Source organism: Typopeltis vanoorti, chromosome 14 (assembly GCF_054136105.1).
Source record: "Typopeltis vanoorti isolate ZY-2024b chromosome 14, IOZ_Tvanoo_1.0, whole genome shotgun sequence".
Classification (NCBI taxonomy): Eukaryota; Metazoa; Arthropoda; class Arachnida; order Uropygi; family Thelyphonidae; genus Typopeltis; species Typopeltis vanoorti.
Genome location: NC_143562.1, coordinates 78652373 through 78679905, shown reverse-complemented (window position 1 = coordinate 78679905; position 27533 = coordinate 78652373). Strand labels below are relative to the sequence as shown.

Here is a 27533-nt window from a genome sequence, read left to right as displayed (position 1 = left end):
GATGATCCATATAACGGTATTTTGCTAGGAAAGAAAGCAAAAGGTCATATTTATTTCAATAAATATTATTTAAAAATATAAATATGTGACATAATATGTTCAATGCAAACATCGAAAATTCACGAAAAAAGTTGTTTCTATATTGGAACAACCAGTGCAACTGTTCCATTGCAGTGATTTGAAGAATAAATTTATAATACAGCAGAATAATACAGCAACTTTGCTACTACTAAATAGATTCATTGCAAAGGCTGATAGATGGTCATTTCAGGATTGATTATTTTCGCACATGTGAAATTCATTTCAATTTTTGGAAAAGAAACACAATAAATCATTTTAGAGGCAAAAAAGTCAAATATTTTAGGACAGTAAAGAAAATTCCAAGTAAAACAGTGTGTGTAAAGACAGGTGACACAAACTGTTAGTCAGGCACTAACAGTTAATCCACGAATGGCTCTAAAATAGCCGTAAAGGGATTAACGGCGGAGGGAGGTAATTGCATGATAAAAGGTACAATGCCGATGAAGTTTTGATCCATGCAGAATGCTATGGTGGGCTGGATATTTCATCTACCTCAGCCGGTAGGAAGGTTAATAAGGCTGTGTGACTTGATAATATATCACCACTTATTTTAAAGGAATGTGCCAGGGAGTTAACATCTGCTTTGACATATTTTTTCAATATGAGTCTTGCATTGGGTCAAGTTCCTAAGGAGTGGAAGGAGGGCAAGATTGTTCTGCTTCATAGGGAGGTGATAGAACTCAAGCATCAAATTATAGGCCTATCTGTGTGTCAGGTGTTGTGGTTAAGTTGTTGGTGAAACTTGTGAGAACTAGGATCCAGAATTGGGTTGACATCAATGGTGTTATCTTTGATGGACAGCATGGATTTGCTAAAGGGAGGTCATGTTTTAGTAATCTACTTACTTATTACAATAAGGTGACTGCTTCCTTGGACAGATGACAGGAATACATAGTAATATACTTAGATTTTGCAGAGACTTGATTGATTACTGTACTATAGCAGATGGGGATTGGATATTAGATTAGTGTATTGGATCGGAGACTGGCTATCTGATAGGTATCAGCAAGTTGTGTATGGGGGAGTAATATCCTAGGAAAGGAAGGTCACTAGTGGTGTGCCTCAGGGATCTGTTTTAGGGCCATTACTATTTAACTTGTGTATTAATGATATTGGCGAAGATGTGGATGGAGATATTTAGTTGTTTGCAGATGATGCAAAGTTGGGACGACTATGAAGAGTAGAGAAGATGTTGTGGCCTTACAAGGAGACTTGAATAAATTGAGTGATTGGGTTCACGAATGGGGATGCAAGTTCAGTATTGCAAAATGTAAGGTTTTAAAATTTGAGAAACAAAGATGGGATGCAAAATTTATACTTGGTGTGGATATATTGTCAGAGATGGAGGAAATAAGAGATCTTGGGGTGATAGCGGATAAGGATTTGAAGTTTATGGGACACATTGCCAAAATTGTGAAGACAATTTTAGCAATGGCTTCTAGGAATGATGTGGAGGACACTGAGTTGTAGTAGTGAGATTCTTGTTCCATTCTGTAAGGCTTTGATTAGGCCACACATGGACTACTGTGCCCTTATTTGGTCACCTGGTTTTCAAAAGGACAAGAGATGTTGGAAAGGGTACAGAGCAACTGACTAAGGTAGTTTCTGACCTCTGGAATGTCAAATATGAGGAAAGATTGAGAACATGCAATTTACAGAGTCTAGTGGATAGGAGGAAGAGGGGAGATATGATAGAAACCTACAAGTTAGTAAGGGGTTGTTATAGGAACAATGTTGGAGAGATTCTACAGAAAACAGTGGGAGATCAGGGGAGAACCAGAGGTCATCCCTGGAAGCTGCATAAGGAGAGTGTGAGTAGGGGAGTGAGAAGCAGGTTTTTTTTCATGCAGAGTTGTGAATGATTGGAATGTCTTGCCTGAGAGTGTGGTGTCTGCAGAGAATTTTAGTGTGTTTAAAGCGTGGTATGATGAGCTATGTCTGCGATTAAAGGACCTCCTAGATGAGTCTTTGACTCCATGGGGTCTTGGGTAATAATAATAATAATAATAATACAGGTAATCCCTGAAACTTTCCATTATATTGTTAGTAAATAAGAAGAGAAAACAGAAAAGGAAAAAAAAAAGAAAATGATAATAGTGTGACATTTTAATTATACTATTTATACATTTCATTACTAGTAATAGAAATTCCAGTAATAGAAAAATTAAAAAATATAAACATAAATGGATAGAACATGTTCAAAGAATGAAAAACAGAAAAATTACCAAAACGAGCCTTAAAGTACAATCCATTAGGAAAACGAAAACCAGGATGTCCTCTTAAATGATTCAATGATGACTTCTACGACTGGAACAGGCTATGTTAGGCCTAAATCCTTGATACGCATGATGATGATACATTTCATTACAGTATATATCACAAAATAAGAAAGAAAAAAAAAAAGACAACATAAAATTACATTACATGTGTTGTAATTAATGCAGTACCATATTTTTAGATCTGACAATAAACTAATATCCAGATTCTGTTTGTGTTCGGACTTTATTAAACTGAAAATAGCAATGCTGTTTTTTTTTTTTTTCTTTTCTATGCTGTTTGGACTTAGGCTCTCATTTATTACTTAAAAAAAAATAGAATTGACTAAGAAAAATGTCTTGACTTTTTGACATTCAAGATCTCTTCCTCCCCATCATCACAATATTGCACTTATTCTGATTATTATGTAATTAGTACAGTTTAGGATCAGTTAACTAAAATAAATCTTCATAATTTTAAGTCCTCTTCTGGTTTTTTTAAATTGAAAAAAAAAAAAGTAGCTTTACTCTCTAGTAGCCTTCCAACAGGCATTGAGATTACGAAACAGTTTAATCAAACAAATGGTTTAATTGAATTTCTTTCCCAAATAATTTGACAAAGAATTAAGCATCTTCACAATATTACTTATGAAAAAAGATTCCTTTTAACTGATATGGAGGAGCATTATTAAATATTTTCTGACCAACAGACATTGTGTGCATTTATAGTGAAATACAATCAAGGTTCATTCTTTTAAGCAACAACTTGCTGCCCTCAGCTTTCTCATTTTGTAAATGTTTCTCAATCACATTTTAGCAATACAGTGGCATGCTTCATCCCTCTCTCAAGAGGGTGGCTTTATTTAAAGGTAATCTTGTGCATTAGCATAAAATATACAGTCAGCTCTACATGTAGGGAAAGTTGACTATATTTATAACAAGCTATTCCTATGGTACCTGCTGGGAATCACAGGAATAGCTTTATAATGAATATTTTTTGTTAGGTTAGCATCATACCTGTAGTGATTTTGCTGGGATTTTGATGACCTTGTTGGTAAATTAAATATGGAAATAGACAACAGAATCAACAAAGCTGATATGGTAAGAAGTCAATTGAATAAATTCATATGGAATAAGAGAGAAATTAGTCAGAACACTAAATTAGCTGTATACAAGACAGTGTTCAAACCAGTTTTAATCTATGGATCCTGAGAGCTGGGTAAGAAGTAAAACACTTGTCCAAAGACTAGAGACTGCAGATATGAGAGTCCTGAGAAAGATTACAGGTGTGAACAGATGGCATCAGTGGCAATATCATATTAAAACAGGGGATATTAGGAAAGAACTTACATTGTCAGCATCCAGGAATGTGTTAGCAAAGCTAATCTCAGGTGGTATGGTCACCTAAATAGAATGGGCAAGGAAAGATTAGCAAAACAGTGTTCTCTGCCAGGTTTGCAGGAAAACGACCCATAGGAAGACCAAGATATAGGTGGAGTGATACTGTACAAAGTGCCTTAGATGATAGAAATATAAGATCTGATAATGTTGGAATCTTGACAAGTAACAGACTGATTTGGAGGAAAATTGTAGATAGGAAGTTAGTGATGATGTAAATTTTTCATGTAGTACTATCATATCTTGTACACTCCTTGAGGGTACATGGCAGGAATTTGATGATGATATAGTGAAAGTTTATTATAATGATGTTTTCTAGAGTGAGAGTTGACTGCCCTATATAATGTTACAAAAACAAATGGGGGGAATTGACATTTCTAAGCCATAAAATATTAGCTCACTGCCTAATTAGCAATATGGATGGCATTGCTGCTCTCCAACCTACAGGCTATGAGCAAGTTCAGATTTCACTGTGGCATGGATGTTTGTGGATGTCTTTCATTGGTGATGATTTTTCATTGACTTGTGTGAGACACCACCCATTATCAGAGGCCTAAATTGGCTTGTAAACAAGTTTCAGGCCTGGATTTCTCTGTTATTTAAACCTTAGTCTCTCTCTTAGTTTTATATATATATTACTCACTAATTTCATGAAAAGAATATACTGCAGTTTTATTTTTCTGTCTCTTTCTTCAGTCTCCTTCTTTTAAACCATTTTTGGATTAAAAAGAAAAAAGTACTGTATGGAAATTTAAGTTTTATACACTCTAATATTTCTGTTCTGTCTTAATCTTTCTCAGCATCATAGTAATCTTATCATAACTACTTCATACTATGCTTGTTTCCCAAGAATTTACTGTCTGCTTAAGATACACAAAGAGAGAACACTGCTCTGCCCAATAGTTTTAGATATCAACAGCCCCAATTATCACCTAGCCAAGAAACTAGCATTGACACTTGAGGAGTTGGTAGGTCATTTCTCCTCCTATATAAAAAACACACAACACTTTGTAAACAAAAGTAAAAACATTACACTTGACAAAACTGATTTATTAGTCAGTTGTGACAATCTGCCCTTTTCACAAATGTCCCAATCAATTCTTTTTTTACAGAACACATTTCCACTTGTACATGGCCGTCTTGCCCATGTGCTATATTCTAGTTATTTTGTGTGGCAAAATACTTATATCTGCAGAAAGAAGGTGCAGCCATGTGCTTGCCACTGTCCTCCTGTTATGAACTTTTACATGGTTTCTTGAGCAACATACTCTAGATTCCTTTACTTTAAACCCAAAGTCTGGCCAGGTACATTGTCCTTGTTTTCATTATCTGGCTTCACAACCACCAGATTTTAGACACCTTACTCAGCCACTACAAACAACACAAACATACAATTCACGGTTGAAATTGAAAGTCAGAACATGTTTCCATTTCTGCATACATTTGTCACATATCTTTCCTCTAGCAGTTTTCCTTCAATGTTTACTATAAGCCTACACATCCTGGCCGACACACACAAACAAACTTTACCCCCTCCCAAACTGGGTGCTTTTAACACACTAAAAAAAATGAAGCTATTTAGATTAAGATGAGCTATTAAGATTTGCTCCAATGAGCAAGCACTTAAGCATGAATTTAAAATTATCAGAAAACACTTACCTAAAAAATAGCTATAGCAAAAATTTGCCAACAAAATTTTTCACAAAACTGTGCCTGAAAATAAAAATAAACTAGTACAAAAAAAACTAGTAACTAGTTAATAAACTAGTTACAAATAAAACTGTAGCTATTTCATGTATTAAAGGGTTATCAAATAAAAATTAACAGAATGCTACACAAATTACAACTGTAATTCCACCTTTAAACCTTCTGCAGAATTAAAGAACTTATTCATTTCTTCCAAGGATTCCCTTCCTCCCTTGATCCTCTCTGCAGTGGAGTATATTCAGTGCATCTGTAACTTGCCTTATATAGGTGAAACTGGATGCATGATTACATTCTGGAAAAAGGAACATAACTATGGTTAATCTGATCTTTCTGCTCATGCTGTGGATATTCTACACTGAGTTGACGAAAGGCACATCAACTACATCACACCAAAAGCAGGTATAGGTTTATATTTATAGAAACCTATGAAATTCTGATCAATCACCTGATTTCAAAAATAATGATAGTCTAAAAATCTCAACAATATGGATGGCACATATTTGACCTACATAACCCTTTGTAATAATTAGGACTGTAGTTCTCCAGGATGCCATAATATATTATTAAAAAACCACGGCACTTATTTATATATTGATTAGGCTACTACTGTTGTTGTGGTAAAGGTTAATATGAATTTGTTTTCTGGCCATGTAAAATAGGATATAGCTTTGTTATAGTTTTTTTTTCACACTAGAGGTCAGGCCAGTAGAATAATGGTTGACCAAATTAGTATTACGCATACTGTTTGAATTGTAATGTAGTTTGTCTGCATATATATATGTGTATACACTCCACTCTAGATAAGGTTGAAACATTGGGAAATTAGTTGTTCTTAACATAGTAGTAGCAGTCGATAATTAATAACTGTGTTACATTAAATGAAAGGATTTAGTATTGTGGACAGGTTAAGGAACAGATCACCTGGAATGTCCATTAGTAGGTTAAATTGGATGGTCTTGGTTGTTGGACTGAGGATAAGTACTTCCCAAATTTGGGGCAGTTTCACATACCAAATTTGTTGAAGTTTGAAAAGTTTCTTAAGGCTCAGGCAGATTCCAGTAATAGGGTCAAAGCTGTATAACTGAGAGGAAACCTCCACATAGCCTTTAAAGGAATGCAGAGAACCGACCAACGCTTCTGACCTAATGTTCAATCCTCACCTTCTCGTGGTGCATCCTGTTGGGTATCTACCTGGACACTGAATGAACTAGGATGGGCTGGAAATTTGGGATTTAGCCGACCAAATTGTATTCTTATTGGCTTAAACCAATATAGAAAATGATGGTGGTAAACATGACAAAATTTCATGCAGGCTGGGGTGTCGCCCGGTTAAACAAGGGCCCCCGTTGTTTTCGCCAGGGAACCAGGGAAAGTCAGCAAAAAGTCAGCTACTGGAACAAATCTGAAAGCACACCCCAACTCAACATCGTCAGAGTTAAAGATCGGTACTATCGACATAAGAAGCCTGAATGGCAAAGAAATGGAGCTAGCTGAGGAATTAGATAAGTACCAGTTCGACATAATAGGAGTGACCAAAACAAAAAAGACAAAAACTGGTGAGATCATTCTGAGCAATAAATACAAAATGTTATATTTTGTATTTATTTTCAATCAGGGAAAAGAAGGAGTAGCTGTAGTATTCAACACTAAATACGAGGCTAATCTTCTTGATGGTGGGCAGTCCCAAGTAGAGTGATGTGGGCAGATATCAGAATGGAGAACTGGAAAATGAGACTTATTTGTGCCTATGGTCCCTCAGAAGGTTCTACTAAGGCAGAAGTGGAGAAATTTTTTGAGGCTTTAGAGAAAGCAGCTGACACAATGAAAAAGGAAAAGTTGGTCCTTGTATGGGATCTAAATAGCAGAGTAGGAAATGATTGTCAGACACACAAAAATATTTTGGAAAAATTTGGAGAAAAGAGCAAAGCTAATAATAATTGCAAATACCTGTTGGATTTCTGCTCAGGACATGGACTGGTTATTACTAGCACCATGTTCCAACATAAAAATGTGCACAAATTCACATGGAGAGAAGAGGCTAGGAATAAGAAAAGTCTCATTGACTATGTTATTGTCAATAGTGATGTTTTCTCCCTGGTGCAGGACACCAGAGTATACAGAGGATTTGAAATTGAAAGTGATCACTATTTAGTCTTGAGCAGGATAAAATTGAATTTAATTTTGAAAAGCAGAATATTTAAGAAAGTTTTAAAGCGAATAAAAGTTCAGCAGCTCTCAGATGTGAACTGTTGACTAAAATACACAAAGATTAGTGAAGAAATAATGAAAGTGTTTGAGAACAGGAACCAAACCTTGGAGATTCAGTAGGAAGCCTTAAAGAAACATGGATTGATTCAGCCAGAGAGGCATGTGATGAGGTTGTCTGTAAGGATAGAAAAATCAGAACTCCATGGTGGATGCAGGAAGTTAAAGAGGCAGTGAAGGAAAAGAAGAAAACACATCAAAAGTTCCTGACAAATAAGTCAGCTTTTGCTCTTAGAGAATGCAGAGACAAATGTAAGAAAGCTAAACACTGTGTAAAACTAGCTAAACAAAAGTAATGGGAAGACTGGTAAGAACATAGAAAATAAATATCAAGAAGGTGGCAAGATATTCTGGAGGTTGTTGAAGAAGCTCAGAAATGGAGGAAAGAATGTTGTAAAAGGAATTAGAGATGAGATGATAAAGTTCAGATGAAAACTGGAGAAAAAGATATCATTTAAGTATGGAATAATTACTTTGAAAAATTGCTAGATGAAACAAGCAATGATAGCACATTGATAAAAAAAACACTCAACAGGCATACAGTCAGGAATATATATATCCATACTTGAAGTAGAAAAAGCCATCAAAGGCTTGAAATGTTGAAAGGCAGCAGGAGTAGATGAATATATTTGTCCAGAAATGCTGAAATATGGAGGTATAATAGTCTTACAGTGGCTGCACTGCATAGTTCAAAAGGCCTGGACGGAGGGACAAATTCCTGATGATTGCAGTAGAGATCTCATAGTACCCATGTATAAAAAAGGGAAATAAAACAATATGAAAATTACAGAAGTATTTCTCTACTGAGTGTTCCTGGTAAGATTTATGTAGGTGTACTTGAGAAACGGTTGAGAAGAATTGTTGAAGAAAAGCTCGGTGAAGAACAAGCTGGATTCAGGCCAAATAGAGGCTGTCAGGATCAGATCTTTACTTTACGACAAATAGTTGAGAAATCATGGGAATATAACAAAGATCTGTATTTAAGTTTTGTAGATCTGGAAAAGGCATATGACAAGGTGCCAAGAGAGAAGCTATTCAATACACTATAGTTATATGGTGTCAATGGGGAATTATATCAAGCAATACTTAGTCTTTATTTTTTTTTTTTTTACTAAATAATTTAAGGAAATTACAACGTCAACTAGGATATACATTAAAATAAATTTTAATGTATATGCTAGTTGACGTTGTAATTTCCTTAAATTATTTAGTAAAAAAATGCATAACCAAAGTCTAAGCCTTTCCACGAGAATAAGTCTTTATTTGAGTTGTAAATCAGCAGTTATAATTGAAGGAAGTACAGTAAGATGGTCTTATGTTAAATCTGGTGTGAGACAAGGATGTACATTATCCCCTCTGTTATTCATTATCTATATGGATCACATTATGAAGGAAAGTGGTATTATACCTGATATCAAAATTGGAGATGTTAATGTCAGCTCTTTGCTTTATGCAGACGATGTTATACTTCTAAATAAATCCGCTACAAGTCTACAAGATTCTCTGACTAAATTGAATAACTGTTGTAATAGATATGGTATGAAGGTCAGCATTAAAAAGCCAAAGACAATGAAAATAGGCAGAAAGTCAATTGAATAAATTCATATGGAATAAGAGAGAAATTAGTCAGAACACTCAATTACTATATACAAGACAGTATTTAAACCAGTTTTAACTTATGGATCTGAGAGCTGGGTCAGAAGTAAAACACTTGACCAAAGACTAGAGACTACAGATATGGGAGACTTGAGAAACATTAGGGACACGAACAGATAGCATCAATGGCAATATCATTTTAAAAACGAGGCTATTAGGAAAGAACTTGACATTGTCAGCATCCAGGAATGTGTTAGCAGAGCTAATTTCAGGTGGTATGGTCACTTAAACAGAATGAGCGAAGGAAAGATTAGCAAAACAAGTCTTTCTCTGCCCGGTTGGTAGGAAAAACTACCCAGAAGACGACCAAGATATAGGTGGATTGATACTGTAAAAAAAGTGCCTTAGATGATAGAAATATTCATCATCATCATCAATTTCCTGCCATGTACCCTCAAGTGGTGTACAGGATATGATAGTACTACATGAAAAATTTATATCATTACTAACTTCCTATCTACAATTTTCCTCCAAATCAGTCTGTTACTTGTCAAGACTCCAACATTATCAGATCTTCTATTTCTATTGTCTGACATTGTACTGACAATGCCAAGTTCTTTCCTAATATCCTCGGTTTTAATATGATATTGCTATTGTTGACATCTGTTCACACCTCTGATCTTTCTCAGGACTCTCATATCTGCGGTCTCTAGTCTTTGGTCAAGTGTTTTACTTCTGACCCAGCCCTCAGATCCATAAGTTAAAACTGGTTTGAACACTGTCTTGTATACAGCTATTTAGTGTTCAGACTAATTTCTCTCTTATTCCATATGAATTTATTCAGTTGACTTCCTTCCATACCAGCTTTGTTGATTCTGTTGTCTATTTCTATATTTAATTTACCATCTTCACTAAAAATCGTGCCTAAGTAGCTGAAATGTTTTACTTGTTCCACAAGTTCTCCATTCACAACACAGTTGACATTTTCAATGATTCTGCCTATTTTCATTGTCTTTGGCTTTTTAATGCTGACCTTCATACCATATCTATTACGACAGTTATTCAATTTAGTCAGAGAATCTTGTAGACTTGTAGTGGATTTATTTAGAAGTATAACATCTCGACATAAAGCAAAGAGCTGACATTAACATCTCCAATTTTGATATCATGTTTAATACCACTTTTCTTCATAATGTGATCCATATAGATAAAGAATAACAGAGGGGATAATGTACATCCTTGTCTCACACCAGATTTAACATTAAACCATCTTCCTGTACTTCCTTCAATTTTAATTGCTGACTTACAACTCAAATAAAGACTAAATGTTGCTTGATGTAATGCCCCATCGACACCATATAACTGTAGCGTATTGAATAGCTTCTCTTTTGTCGAATCCAAATCGACAAAACTTAAATACAGATCTTTGTTATATTCCCATGATTTCTCTACTATTTGTCGCAAAGTGAAGATCTGATACTGACAGCCTGTATTTGACTTGAATCCGGGTTGTTCTTCACCAAGCTTTTCTTCCACAATCCTTCTCAACTGTTGCTCAAGTATACTTGCATATATCTTACCAGGAACACTCAGTAGGGATATACCTCTGTAATTCTCACATTTAGTTTTATTTCACTTTTTATATATGGGTGCTATGAGAGCTCTACTCCAGTCATTGGGAAATGTCCCTCTGTCCAAGAATTATGAACTATGCAGTGCAGCCACTGTAAGACCTTTATACCACCATACTTCAGAATTTCTGGTCGGATATCATCTACTACTGCTGCCTTTCCACATTTCAAGCCTTTGATGGCTTTTTCTACTTCAAGTATGGATATGTATTTCTGACTGCATGCCTGGTCAGTGTTTTTTTATCACTGTGCTGTCATCACTGCTTGTTTCATTTAGCGGTTTTTCAAAGTAATTACTCTATACTTCAAGGATATCTTTTTCTCCTGTTTTCATGTCACCTTTATCATCTTTTACTCCTCTTACATCATTCTTTCCTCCATTCCTAAGCTTCTTCAACAACCTCCAGAATATTTTGCCCCCTTCTTGATATTTATTTTCTATGTTCTTGCCAAAGTCTTCCCATGACTTTGGCAAGAACATAGAACACAGCTTTCTTACATTTGTCTCTGTATTCTCTAAGAGCACAAGCTGATTTATTTACCAGGAACTTTTGATATGTTTTCTTCTTTTCCTTCACTGCCTCTTTAACTTCCAATGTCCACCATGGTGTTCTAATTTTTCTATCCTTGCAGACAACTTCACCACATGCCTCTCTAGCTGAATCAATCAAGGCTTGCTACTGAATCTCCAAGGTTTGGTTCCTGTTCTCAAACTCTTTCATTTTTTCTTCAATAATCTTTGTGTATTTTAGTCTATAGTTCACATCTGAGAGATGCTCAACTTGATTCGCTTTAAAACTTTCTTACATGTTATTCTTTTCAAAATTAAATTCAATTTTATCCTGCTTAAGACTAAATAGTGATCACTTTCAATTTCAAATCCTCTGTACACTCTGGTGTCCTGCACCAGGGAGAAAACATCACTATCAACAATAACATAGTCAATGAGACTTTTCTTATTCCTTGCCTCTTCTCTCCATGTAAATTTGTGCACATGTTTATGTTGGAACATTGTGTTAGTAATAACCAATCCATGTCCTGAGCAGAAATCCAACAGATATTTGCCATTATTATTAGCTTTGCTCTTTTCTCCAAATTTTTCCAAAATATTTTTGTATGTCTGACAATCATTTCCTACTCTATTTATATCCCCAACAAGGACCAACTTTTCCTTTTTCATTGTGTCAGTTGCTTTTTTTAAAGCCTCAAAAATTTCCTCCACTTCTACTTTAGTAGAATCGTCTGTGGGACCATAGGCACAAATAAGTCTCATTGTCCAGTTCCCCATTCTCATATTTGCCCACCTTACTCTACTTGAGACTGCCTACCATTCAAGGAAATTAGCCTCATATTTTGTGTTGAATACTATGGCTACTCCTTCTTTTCCTTGATTGTGATTTCCTGAATATAACATTTTGTATTTATTGCTCAGAAAGATCTCACCAGTTTTTGTCTTTTTTGTTTCAGTCACCCCTACTATGTCGATCTGGTACTTATCTAATTCCTCAGCTAGCTCCATTTCTTTGTCATTCAGGCTTCTTATGTTGATAGTATTGATGTTTAACTCTGGTGATGTTGAGTTGGGATTTGTTCCAGTAGTTGACTTTTCGCTGTTCGCCCTGGTTTCCTGGCAAAAAAACGAGGGCCTTGTTTAACTGGGCGACACCCCTGCCGGCATGAAATTTTGTCATGTTGTACCATCATTTTTTATTTTGGTTTAACCAATAAGAATACAATTTGGTCCGCTAAATCCCAAATTGCCAGCTCATCCTCATTCGTTCAGTATCCAGGTAGATATCCAACAGAGTTCACCACGAGAAGGTGTGGATTGAACATTAGGTCAGAATCCCTGGTCATTTCTCTGCATTCCTTTAAAGGCTATGTGGAAGTCTCCTTTCAGTTATGCAGCTTTGACCTTTAAGCACCCTGATAGAAATATAAGATCTGATAATGTTGGAGTCTTGATAAATAACAGACTGATTTGGAGGAAAATTGGTAGATAGGAAGTTAGTAATGATATAAATTTTTCATGTAGTACTATCATATCCTGTACACCCACCCGTTGAGGGTACATGGAAGGAATTTAATGATGATGAAATATTATACACAAATGTTTTAGAAGAATAATAAAGTTTGATGGTCACAAACATCAGTCAACATAAAGCTGTGAAACTGAAAAATAAAAGTTAGAATATATAACATAATTAGGTTCTCAGAAAACCAGGATTGGACTCCTTCTAGAGAAATATAAAGAAATGCAGAACTAAGAGACAGTCTGGTATAGATGTGAAGCAGGAACTAAATATGATAGTAGAATCCTTGATGTTGGTCAAGCAGGCTGCATTATGCATGCTAAAGATGAGATTGAGTACTGGAGTAGAGGTCCTATGCTCTGCATAGAGTGACTGGCAGACATTGTGATGGAGAAAAAGAAAAAAAAAAAAGGTTGAACATGATACTAATATTTTTTAAACTGATAGTAGATATGTATGTGTGTTAATTTTATTACATTATAATTAAATGAATACTGTTTATTTATAGGGGTACCACAGAACAGTTGAAAAAATATGCAAGAAAAGCAGAAAGATTATCTGCAGAGATCCAGTTTCTTAAAGTAAGTTAAAGTTCAGTTCACAACTGGTGGTCATTCAGTTTATTTCCATTTACTGATCCCATTTGGGTTCATCAGGTAGTGAATATTTGTTTTTATTCTTTAATTTACCATTATCTTGGAATATGCATGCCATATACTCAAATTTCCATATATATATATGCTTTATTTACTCAAATATAACTCGCCCTCGCATATATCTCGCACCCCTGATTTTACTTTACGTAAAAAGAAATTAAAAAGTTTCACATATACCTCGCACATGAAAAAAAGTTTAAAACATTTAGAATTAGTGAATATTGTTATAGCAGTTGCAGATATTTTGGAATTTGGTTGAAGAGAATTAGCAAATCAACTCAACAATCGCCGAGTTGAGTAGCAATATCTTTTTTTTAATACCACACAAATCATATGCACATCTTCATAGCTGTGCTGTCTCTACTGGCCTGTCATTGCTCTCTATTTCATACTCAGGTTTTGCTTCACATTAGTCATTCGTTAATTTGAATCTTTAGTGAGAATGCTAATTGTCGCAAAAGATTCAAATATATTATGTGATGAAGGAGAGCGGCCGATCACATAAATAATATTGATAATTAAAATTTAAATGCATCATTTAGTTTTTGCCTGAAAAACTTTCGTTTCCAAAAATCCCCGCATATATCTCACACCATGATTTTTTACTTTAATTTTTGGGGAAAAAGTGTGAGTTATATTCAAGTAAATACAGTAAACTTTTATAATTGTTTTTATCACCAGATCTCCATACATCCCAAAGTTGGATTGATAAGACACTTATTCACTACTCCCATGAAGAAGCCCATTTTTCATTTTCTTGATTCCCACCCTTCATTCTATACCTTATGATGGCACTACACTTAATTTTTGCTTGTGCACTAATGTTGACCTGTTAGGCTCAGGTTGAAATATCTGCATTAATAAATTATTATTATTAATTCTTGTGCCGACATGTTTCTTGTTTATTCTTGAAGGATTAAAACAAGAATATATTATGTTCTTGTTTTAATCCTTTTCCCAAGTGTAAGCAAACAGTTGTATCTGAAGTATGTTCATGAAGATTGTTGACTTCACATCACTTGTCTCAGTATCCCATAATGCTAAAACTTTGTGCATGGGTGTTCACTACCTAGACAAATTTCAACCGTTACTAAGGTCTCACCAGTGGTAGCTATGCCCTAGAAGATATCAAGATAACTGCAGATGTTATATATATTTTCTGTATACAAGCGGTAAAACGGTGTATTACCATATGATTAAATATTCTGGATCAGAGATCATTGTAGAAAGTTTTACCACTGAGTATAATAAGTACATCATACTTGGTATAATTGGGTCTGAATCTTTTATTTCATTTCTATATTTCAGAACTTAATCTCAAAATTTATTAATCTGAGATTGTCATGTTTTTTGTGATCAGTGATTCTTTTGGTGTTGGAAAAGTGGGCTCGTTGTTTGCTCACTTATATTGGAATTTACTAACTTGTGAAGAGTGTAAAGGTAACTTGTGTTCCTCTTCTTACCTGGGTGGGGTGGGGATGTAGATTACAAAGTCTTTTTATTTATTTATTATTATTTTTTTTTAAAGTCAGTAAGAGGTTTTTTGTTTGAACTGCAATAATAGCAGAGATTTTTACATATGTATATTTGGCTATGAGATGTATATATTCAACACAAATATGTTATTGGTAATGATATGCCTCCCACTCTGTATCTGTGAAATAGGGAAATAATAATCTTTGAAGTAATGCAGGAAAACTATTTTTTGTCATTGTGTAAAGTCTTCCTTTTAAAGCTATCTCTCAGAAGAAAACTTATTGCAAAGTGTATTGAGCTACAGAGGCTCTGGTTCAATAACATTAAACTTCCAAAATTGCTGGACTGATGCCAGTGTTTCCTTTACTAAGCCAAATAAACTGACATACATTGCTCATGAAGCTATGCTTTGTCAGCTCGTATAGGGCTTTCACTCATTTCTTACACTAGGAAGTTTGTCAGATGGTAAAAAAAAAGTGAATTTATGAAATTGTGATAGTATATTCATTTACATCAAGTATATTCATCAAGCCATTAGGAAAAAGAAAACCAGGACGTCCTCTTAAACGATTCAACGATGACTTCTAAGGCTGGAACAGGCCATACTAGGCCTAAATCCTTGATACGTATGATGATATTCATTTTCATGAATTTCATCATTTCATGATCATAAATTCCAAAGTAATGTGTTTTTCTTGTGTTAAAGAAAGCAAGTGGCATATCAGTATTTTGTTTTAAAAAATACTTATTAAGGTTTTTAGTAATACAGTCTATTTCAATTTTCACTAATTTATTTAAATATTTGGGAAACAATCATCATCGAATTCTTGATATGTACCCTCAATGTATAGGATATTGATAGTACTCCATGAAAACATTACATCATTACTGATTTCTTATCAGCAATTTTCTTTCAGACTAATCTGTTATCTTTCAAAACTGCAATATTATCACCTTTTATATTTCTGCCTTCTAAGACACATCTTACTCTATCAATTCACCTAGACCTTGGTCTTCCTCAGGGTCTTTTTCCTGCCATTCTGGTAAACAGCACTTGTTTTGCTAACCTTTCCTCTCCCATTCTGATTTAAGTGACCATATAACCAGTGATTAGCTCTGGTAACACATTCCTAAATACCAACAATGTCAGGTTTGTTTTTAATATGATACTGCCCCATTGGATGCCATCTGTCCGCTTTCCTAATATTTCTCAGAACTCTCATATCTGTCTCAAGTCAAGTTTTACTTCTAACCCAGATCCATAATTATGTTAAAATGGTTTGAACACTGTCTTGTATAGAGCAGTTTGTTTTGGCGTTTCTTTCTTAATCCACATAAATTTATTCATTTCACTTCCTACCATACCACTTTTCTAAGTCTGCTGTTTATTTCCATTTTTATTTGCTATCTTCACTAAAAATTGTGCCTATAAAATTGAATTATTTTACTTGTTCCTTTCTATTCAAGATATAGTTGATGTTTACAGTGTTTTTGCCTATTTTCATTGTCTCTTTTTCTTGCTGATTTTGATATACATTTATTATAGCAGTTATTCAGTTCATTTAGGGAATCCTGCAGACTTGTATTGCATTTACTTAATTTTTGTGAGCTCTCACTTATATCTCACTAAAGTAAAGAATCCAGGTTAACATGTCTGATTTTAATAATACGATTAACTCCCCTTCCCCCTTGCTTTCATAATGCTTAGCCATATAGATGATGAATAACTGTGGTGATAACGCATACCTTTTTTTTTTTTCTTTCACCTGATTTAGCATCGAACCATTTTCCTGAACTTCAGTTTTAGTTACTGACTTTCAGCTCAGATAGATTATATATTGTTTGATAAAATGTGCTATTTACACCATATAACTGTAGCATTTGAACAGCATTTCTCTTGGCACCTTGTTATATGCCTTTTTCTAGATCTGCAAAACTTAAATACAGATCCTGATTATATTTCCATTCTGTTGGTCTCAAAGTGAAAATCTGATCCTCACAACCTTTATTTGGTCTGAACCTGGCTTATTCTTCTCTAAGCTTCCCTTCCATAGATAGTTTTTATAAAACATTGCAGCTGCTGATTACAGTGCAAAAATGGATATCATAACAATAGTTTCCTGTAATATTGTCATTTTTATGTCTTAAACTGTGACTCTTTATTCATTGTGAACATAAGTAATAAGATTGTCATTCCTCTTGTGATTCTTTAGAGAAACTTGTGGCATTAAGATTATAACATATAGACACGTTTACACAAGAATATTATATTTTAATTTGCCAAATATTTCAGTCTGAAAATAACAGACTATCTTCAGTGGCTACATAGGAACAGTTTTTAACAAGGTGGAATACCAGCAATTGATCATTCAAACATCACACGGCTCGTTCTACTTTTGAATGATCAATTGTTGGTATTCCACCTTGTTAAAAACTGTTCCTATGTAGCCACTGAAGATAGTCTGTTATTTTCAGACAGAAATATTTGGCAAATTAAAATATAATATCTTGTGTGAACGTGTCTATATGTTATAATTCCTCTTGTGAGTGAGATGGTGAACTTTAATTAAGAGATGGGTTTTGCTTATACAGATTAAGCTGTTTCAAAATGAATTTTGCTTTGTAATATAGGATGTTGTGTAGGCCACCTCTGTGAATGCTACTGAGAAAATTCACAAGTGCAACTTTTTTAGGAGTAACTGTGTTATCATAATCGCAAGCTGCACTAGAGATCTCTTCACAGTTAATGGACATACATGAATGTTGATAATCGTTTTTTGTATTTAGAGTAGAACTAGGATTGTGGCCTTAAAACACTCTGCACTGACTTTGCATAGATTCTGAAATAAGTATGAAATTCAGAAGATGAGCACTGACTATTCACAGGAAACAGAAGCAATGCATTGGTCAAATGCTAATAGCTTTTTTCTTCTTTTTTTGCTTTATGATTTATCAGAAGCAATCTTCAGCATGTTTGTGGGTGTATATGTATATACACACACACACACCTCTGAATCAAAAAATCATCTAAATTATCTACTTAGTAGATTATATAACTACATAAACACATAAAAATGTAATATAAATTATAAGAAAACTGTTATTTGAAAAAAATTCATAAAATTAGAATAATTTTTAATGTGGTTCAAAATATTAGAATATTCCACATTTTTCCAGTTCATTTTGAGGAGAGCATAGAAATAGCAAATATTTCAGTAGCTGTGAGACTGGCTCGTGTGTGAGGAATCATTTGCACGTGGATTTCGGTTAATCATTTGCTAAACATGTATCAAATGAGTGGCATATCATAAGCTAAGAATTTTGTATGGTATCTCTACACAGATAAGGCCAAATGAAACAGTTTATAGCTAAGGAATTGAAGTGTTCTCAAGTAAGTGTAAGGAGAGTATTGAGATAGTATTCTAAAACTGGATTTTCAGAATAATCACTGCAATAGTGGTCGAAAGGTAACTACATCGAACGATGAGAGGAGATTGAAGAATATCGTGAAGAAAAACTGCTTCTGAATTGTAAGGCATTTTCACAGGAGATGGAAAGAACTAGGTGTGAATATGTCTAAATCTACAATGTTGAGGCAACTTCACAAATTGGGTTTTTTAAATCACGTGTGCTTAAGATGAAGCTGCCTACGACTTCCAAGCAAAAGGCTGCTAGAGTGTGGTGGTGGTGTAAGCAAAGACTGTTTATGGGCTCAAGAGGACTGGAAAAAGGTGCTTTTGCGATGAAAGTATGTTTTGTGTGTCCCATGGTCATCAAGGAATACATGTTTGGCGTCTTAAGCAAGAAGTTTGATAAAGAATGCATGAAACGTTCATTGAAATTTGCAACCTCTGTCATGATATGGTCTTGTATGACCTCATAGGATCCAGGTAGGCTGTGTATTGTGTATGAAAGAGTCAATTCCCAAGTGTACCAAGAAATTCTTGAACACTTTATGTTACTGGCATTAGAAAATTTATGTGATGGTGATTTCCTTTTTCAGCAAGACTCAGCTTCTTGTCATACTTCCAAGACCACTACTAGATGGCTCAAAGAAAGGCAAATCGTTGTAATTCCTTGCCCAGCAAACATACCACATTTAAACTCCATTGAGAATTTGTGGAGAATGATGAAGAAAGTCTTCAAGAAGTTTCCCTAAGAGATAATAATGAACTTGTTTCTAGTTTGCAGACCATATGGGCATATTTTGATAAAAAAAAAAATAAAGGCTCTGAACTGCTAGTAAATAATATGCCCAGCCATTTACGAATGGTCATAAAAGCTAAGGGGGGCTGCAACAAAGTACTAATTATCATGTTGTTTCCCTTTAACTGTAATTTTTGTGCATTTATTTTTGCATTATTCTAATATTTTGTGAACCACGTTAAAAATTATTCTAATTTTGTGAACGTTTTCAAATAATTTATATTACCATTTTCTCTGTATCATTTTCTATCTGGTGCTCTCCATGTTACCGTATGTATATTTTTATGCTTAAAGATGGAACCTCCTACTACTTCATTCGCCATGAAGCCTTTTGGCTCTTTATTTTCAGTAATTTATATTACATTTTTATGTGTTTACATGGTTATATAATCTACAAAGTATGTAGATTTGGTTGATATTAATTCATATTTGGTAATAATTATTTTCTATGCAATAAATTAGAATTACAAATCATTCAACATATTTTCTTTGATTATTCTAATTTTTGATTCGGAGGTGTATAAATATGTTTTAAGTGACTTTGAATAGGAATTACTTGTGCTCTCATGCAGAATTTCAGAAAGGAAATGATTAACTTTCCTAGTAATTAATGTTATTTTAGGTTCCATCTCTCTCTCTCTGTATAGAGAAGATTATTACTTTGATATTTGAATAGATATACAATGCATGATCTAAAATTGTTATACTAATAAACTTAACATGATATTTATTTTCTCTTTGTAAGCAAAAAAAAAAAAAAAGAAAAAAGATTTCTATTCCTGCATTCAAGCTGCATTAGCAAAATTAACTTAATTCTTGTGTCCTTTATATCTACAAGTCATCGTCTCCTGATTTGAAAGATTTTTAGATGAATGTAGTTCTTTTCCTACATTCATCTAAAATTATGACATAGCAGATGTATCTATTATGTGATTTCTTTCACATGTTTGATTTTTTTTTTTAATGGCACAAAGACATCAAGGATCATTCTGTGCCATACCAGAGCAATCACATGATTGTTCTGGTATGGCACAGTTCTTGATTAGTAGAACAATCACAAACATTCATGTCTTTGGTGGGATTTGAACCTGCAGCCTCTTGGATAGAGAGCTGATTATGCTAACACTCAGCCAACCAGACCAGCTCTTCCACATATGGAAGAGCTGGCCTGGTTGGCTGAGTGTTTATTGCAGTTTTTTCAGGAACACCAAAAATTTAGAAAAGATAACTATCATAAATATTCATAAATATGCTGTGCAGCAGCATGGAATAACCCGTCCAAGAATTTTTGAGATTTTTACAGCATATATGCCTGAATTTGGTTCATCATAGAAACAATAGTTCATTTTCCTTCCATATATGTATGTATGTCAAAAATGGAGTGATGGAGGACATTTTCATGGTTCATAGGAAGCCAGCACAGATTGGAAGATACTTGAGTTGCATGGACTTCACACCACTATCTTGTACCATTCATCAGTGTCGTTTATTAAAGACAGCAACGTATCCCAGGTGGCAGGAGTAGAATTCTGCAGGAGATACTCCTTCACTATCAAGGTATCTCCTCAACCATGAATATTTATGCCAAAACTTCACATAAGCTTCATAATTTAGAAAAAATACTTTGAAGAATCAACAACAACAATTTTGAAAGACAGCAATTGGACTTTCTGTCAGCTGCATATCTTACAGGAATATCAGTGTATAATGCACTTTTCCAGATGCCAGTGGGAACATTCAAAACTACCCCAGAAAAACTCCACTCTGTCCAAACATGCACATGCATTTGAAACAGATTGTGCAGAGAACTTTACTGATGCAGTACTACCTTCCTACACAGACTTAAATTTTGGGTAACTGTTGACAGCCAGTAGCTACGAACAGGAACATAGGTTACATCATGAATACCTATTGGAAATGATAGTTCATACAGCAAATGTCCATTAACATTCTAGCAGCAGAAGAATTAAATACAGTATTCATAGTCCTCTCTCTCTCTCTCTCTCTCAAAGATTTATTTACTTATTCCTCTTTACTCTATTGGGTGCATAAGGCCTCAACCACATCCATCTGACTGTATTTTGTGCTTTTCTTTTCATCTGTGTCCAGTTCCTTCCAATCTTCTGAGCACTTCTTCTGCTCCTCTCTGTCAGCTCATCTCTGGTCTACCTCTCTTTCTCTTTCCTTGAAGATTCCACTCTAATGCTTGTTTGACTTTATCTTTTTCATGTTCTCATGTCTTTTTCATTTTTCATGCCCTATTCATCTCCATTTTCGCTGATTGATGTCATTCATTATTGGTTTTTGCTTAGGTTTTTTGTCGTAATTCTTTACTGGATATCTTTTGTGGCCATTTTATTTGTAGAATTTTTCTTAAACATTTATTTACAAAACTTTGCTGTTTTATCCTAATTGCTTTTGTTGTTGTCCATGTTTCTGATGCATAGAGTAGAACTGATTTAATATTTGTATTAAATAATTGAGCCTCCATGGCTCAGTCAGTATACACGCAAGCCTTTGGTCGGAAAGACCTGGTTCAATTCCTGTCAGTGACATGAAGAACCTTTATCTGATCTCTTTCAACTAAAGGTGAGTTAGCCTGTCTCATATGGAGGTAGGGGGGGGGGTCATCCGGAAACTCAGGTTTTTTGTCCCCCAGAACAGGGAGTAGCAGAGGAAAACCACCCTGTGAATGCATACTTCTACAGACATAGGACACCTCCAGTAATAAGGAGTAACCAACCTATTCCATAGGATTTTGGTTCCGAATGCCTACACAGTAAAATGTGTAGGTCTACGCATGAGCATAGATTAGGATTAAATAATCTGATTTTTTTAAAATCTCCATATTTTCCCTAACATGTTAAAAATTCTCTGTGCTCTCATAGATTTTATATCTTCGTCTGCTACTCCCTGTTTATTTATTATTGATCCTAGGTAATTAAAGTTCTCTACTGATTCTAAGATTTGACCTTTCAGTACCTGCTCTGTTTTTTGTTTGTTTTATTTTATTTTTGGTTTCATTTTATTTATTCTCAATTCAAAGCTTCAAGGCTTCTTAATTGAGTTTATTGTTTTTTTTCTCCCCTTCATATTGTTGTTATGTATGCCCTATAAACATATATCATCTGCAAAATCCAGGCCATGTAGCTGTTTTGTTAAATTCTCCTGTATTCCTTTTGCTTTTTTCATGACATTTCTCATAACCTAGTCTGTAACAATAAGAAATATTGTTAGGGAGAGAATGCAGCCTTGGCTAATTCTTGTTTTAATTTCAAACTTTTCTGAAAGTTCTCCACTGTGTAGGATTTGTATTTTATATTTTTCATAATTTTTTTTAACTATGTTGAGAATTTTACATGGTATGCTATAATTAATTTCCATATCGCTTCTGTCACTACTCAAAAGCTTTTTCAAAATCAACAAAGCTGATATAAAGATTTGACTGCCATTCTGTTGACTGTTCTGTTATTATTTTGAGTGTTGCTATATGATCTATACATGACTCGTTTGGCTCTAAATCCTTCTTAGGTTTCTAAAGTTTTTGGTTTATTTCTTTTTTCTAATATTATTCTTGTTAGTATTTTACTTGATGTTTTAATGATGATATTTCTCTCCATTTACTACAATTAGTTTAATTTTTTTTTTTTTTTAATCAGTAATCCAATGTTTCATTGATCTGGCCATTCTTCCTGCATATTTATATGTGGTTAAGAAATAGATAGAGTATATTCACCATTAAGTCTATACTGCTTTAATAGTTTATTTGGTTATACCATCTATATGAGTTGCTTTTCCATTTATACTTTCTTGTAGTGTTTTTTGTTTTACTTTTTTTTCTTTCTTTGGTGTCTATTTTTAATATTTTTCTTTTCTTTATAGTATTTGAATTTCTTTTTCAGGTTTTTCTCTGTTCGTTATCTTTCTTGTGTAGAGGCTTAAGTGCTGTGAGGACATTATGTTGGAGGTTTAATGGATTTTTTACAACACTCAGAAAGAATTAAATTAGAATTTAATACTCCTATATTTCATCCTAGTCACTAGGACATCTATGGGGATTACAAACAATTAATGTAACATGCACACAAAAACTTACAATACTAAGCCCAACCACGTGGGTGACCCTAAAGTCCTATCTGGGTGGAGTGCCCTCTAAGGGCGGTAGTAGGTGGCCTGGAATGTAAGGTGGGACCTCTGGTGATGAGTGTTTCCCAAATCTTCGGAATCTACGAAAGATCAGCTCCCCCCCTCTCTCTCTCTCTGCCTGGAGTTTACAAAGTACCCTGTACCTGTAAGCTTGCATACTTTGGACAGACAGGTAGATCAGCATCCATCCGCCTGGAGGAACACAAGTCGTACATCGTTAAACACAACTATGGCCATTCAGGCTTGGCTGACCATGTTTTGGACACCACCCACAGAGTACCATGGAAGAAAACCACTATGCTCCACCACAGCAAATTCAAGAAAGAGAGACTTTTCTTAGAAGCAGCAGCAGCTCTCAGAAACCAACCAAATCTTAACAAATACGGTTGCATTAAGCTTCCGAAGATTTGGGAAACACTCATCACCAGAGGTCCCACCTTACATTCCAGGCCACCTACTACTGCCCTTAGAGGGCGCTCCACCTAGATAGGACTTTAGGGTCACCCACATGGTTGGGCTTAGTATTGTAAGTTTTTGTGTGCATGTTACATTAATTGTTTGTAATCCCCGTAGATGTCCTAGTGACTAGGATGAAATATAGGAGTATTAAATTCTAATTTAATTCTTTCTGAGTGTTGTAAAAAATCCATTAAACCTCCAACATAATATTCATTATCTCTTTGAAGTATTCTACTCATCTTTCTCTTTTCTTTCTATTATTTTATTTTTTTTCCCTTGTTTTGTCTTTAATAAAATCTCTTCTTCTTGCCTGTCATTGTTCTCATAATATTATATAATGTTTTAGTATCACCTCTATTTGTTGCAATTTCTGCCTAATTCAGTAGGTTTTCTATAAACACTTTATCTTTTCTTAACCTCTTTATGTATTTCTTTATATTTCTCTTGTAATCGGATGTTATTCTCTTATTAATTTTTCTTTCTTTCTTTTCTTTCTTCAGGTTTGAGTTTTGTGAGTGTGAAGATATCCATTATTTGTCTTTTCTTCTATGCAGTCCTAAGTATTTCTTCTGCCGCTTCATGATATATGTTTTTAATATCTGTTCACATTCCTTCAGTACTTCTGAATTCTTTATGTTCATTCTATCTTGTCTGAATAAGAACTGCATATCTGTTTTTAATGTATACTGCATATTTTCTTTTAGTTTCCATATTTTTAGTTTGTTTATGTTATATTATTATTATTATTATTATTATGTTATATATTTATGTTTATGTTCTTGATTTAAATCTTGCTGTTATGCATCTTTCTGTAATTGGTTTCCATTTCATCATTGCTGCTCTTGCTTTACTGGACATCATTATTGCCACTCCTTTTTTCATGTTCACTATCCTCATCTTTGTTTCCAGAGTATATTATTGTTTCTCCTGAACTAAACTGGATCAGACCCTTTCCATTCCATCTCGTCTCTTGTCTCACTTATTCCCAGTATTTCAGTTTTGTAGTCTTTCATTCCTTTGGCTATATTGGCTGCTTTTGATGTTTCATATATAGTCCTCACATTTCAACATCCAATTCATATTGTATTTTTTCTCTTCCAAATAGTTTGTATGTTGCTTTTGGTTTTTGAGTCTTATCTGAATTTTCTGTTGTATTCCTCAATTCTTCCGTTTTTCCATAAGAGCTTTCCCTAGGGGATGTCCTTCTCAACAATTTGTCTTCATTTAGCATTACTTTTTGGTCAGATTTCTCTGTGAATTTGGTTTACATAGCAAAGCACAAAGGGATGGGTAACTAGCCTTTTGCTCAACCCTCACCTATTTGCCCTGGCTTGAGACTGGCATGATATTGCATGGAAATCATTTGAGAGAGAAATCATGACTGATTTCTCCCTCAAAGAAGTCTCATATAATCTAGAACAAAATGTCAGGGAATGATAATGTATTGCATATGTTTAGTATTGTTTATGTTATACATTCCATTACTATTTTATGATCATTAATCTTATTTTAATTTCTTCTATTACTAAAAAATGGTCTATACAAGCATTGGCTCCTCTCTTTGATCTCACATCCAAAAGAGATTCATTCCATTTTATCTGTATCATTATATGATCAGTTTTCCCATCTGGTGCTCTCCATGTTACTTTATGTATATTTTTATGCTTAAAGATGGATCCTCCTACTACTTCATTCGCCATGCAGAAATCTAGTAATCCATTCTCATTTATATTTTCTGCACCTGCTTTTCCCATTAGAATTTCTTTCTGTTTTAGCATTTCCTATTTTAGCATTTAGATCCCCCATTAATATATGTAGGAGTTAGTATCTACTATTACTTTTGGTAATATATATATATAAAAAAAGCATATACATATATGCTTTTTTTATATAAGATTTTGAAACACTTAAATGCAAACACCAAAGAAAACATAAAATTAAACACCGAATTGAAATTATAAGAATTTCCAAATTACTACACAGAATTGTGGACAGACAAATATTTTGAAAAATACAACTGGCAAACAATTAACGAAAATAAAAAGGAAATAACTAAAGAAGAATTAGAAATCAGCCTGAAAGAAACAAGAAATGGAAAATCACCTGAAGAAGATAAGCTAGGTTCAGAACTATATAAATATGCAGGAACAAGATTCAAAGAAAGACTCTTATTATTTTTAAATAAAATTTACTCAACTGGTATCCCCCCAATAGAATGGAAAAAAGCAATTGTGATTCCTATCTCTTTAAAAAAGGTAATAGAGATGATCCTAAAAACTGTAGAGGTACCAGTACATTAAATTCCTGTTACAAAATATATAGCAGAATCTTAAATAGCAAACTAATGAAATATTCCGAAAATTTTATTTTAGAAGTACAGAATGGATTTAGAAAAGGACGATCATGTATAGACCCGGCCTTTTGCCTAAAATTAATAATAGAGAAAAGAAGAGAATACAATTTAGAAACACATATTGCACTTATTGACTTTGAAAAAGCATTTGACAAAATTAAAAGAAACATATTATTTAACATATTAAAAGAAAGACAAATACCAAATAATATCCTAAAAGCTATCACAAGTATATATGAAAATAATCAAATACAAATAAGATTAAATCATGAGCTATCATATACGAGAGAGATAAACCAAGGGGTCTGACAGGGATGTCTCCTCTCAGCAACTCTTTTTAATATCTACTTAAATGAAATAATAATAAAATGGAATAAAAATTTACATCAAGGAATTAAACTTTCTCCTACAGTAAACTTAAACACTCTCCTCTTTGCTAACGACCAAATAATAATTACAAATTCTGAAGATAACTTACAGAAAGCTATTTTAGATCTAAATGAGATATCCAAAGATTATGGTATGATAATATCAACAGAAAAATCAAAAACTATGGCCTTTAAAGGATGAGATCCAATAAGAACTAAAATAGTAATAAATAACAAGATTTTAGAACAGGTGAATTCATTTAACTACCTAGGATGTATGATCACATATGAAAATGAAAAAGATATAAACCTAAAGATTGCAAAATATTTAAAAGTAACAGGTGTAATTAACTCTATATTTAAACCAAACCTAGTTCAAAAACAAACCAGACCAAAAGTATACAATACATTAGCCCTACCAGTCTTAATGTATGGAAGCGAAATCGGGACAATAAAATAAAAAGACAAACAAAGATTAATAACAGCAGAAATGAAGTTTATGAGAAAAACTGCAAAGTATACCCTATTTGATCACAAAAGAAACGAAGAAATTATGAGAATTAAACGAAGAATCAGTAATAGAAAAAATTTAAGCATATAAACATAAATGGATGGAACACGTTCAAAGAATGAAAACAGAAAGATTACCAAAACAAGCCTTAAAGTACAAGTCATTAGGAAAAAGAAAACCAGGACGTCCTCTTAAACGATTCAACGATGACTTCTAAGGCCGGCACAGGCCATGCTAGTCCTAAATCCTTGATACGCACGATAATGATGATATACATATATATTTTTCATCTGCATTATTAGTTGCTGCATATACATTTACAATTGTCACTTTATAGAAGCTTGATTTAAATCTTGCTGTTATGCATCTTTCTGTAATTGGTTCCCATTCCA

At 33.9% G+C, this 27533-nt stretch overlaps 1 protein-coding gene across 4 annotated transcripts in view; it reads left to right on the top strand.

The window, feature by feature from the left end:
- Positions 1-27533, top strand: part of Rlb1 (lysine-rich basic protein Rlb1) — a 183939-nt gene that overhangs the window by 13345 nt on the left and 143061 nt on the right. For all 4 annotated transcript variants that reach the window (XM_090403377.1, XM_090403376.1, XM_090403375.1 and 1 more), the window contains exon 3: positions 13475-13547. In XM_090403377.1, the coding sequence (XP_090259503.1) occupies positions 13475-13547 (73 nt within the window). The remainder of the gene's footprint in view (positions 1-13474; positions 13548-27533) is intronic.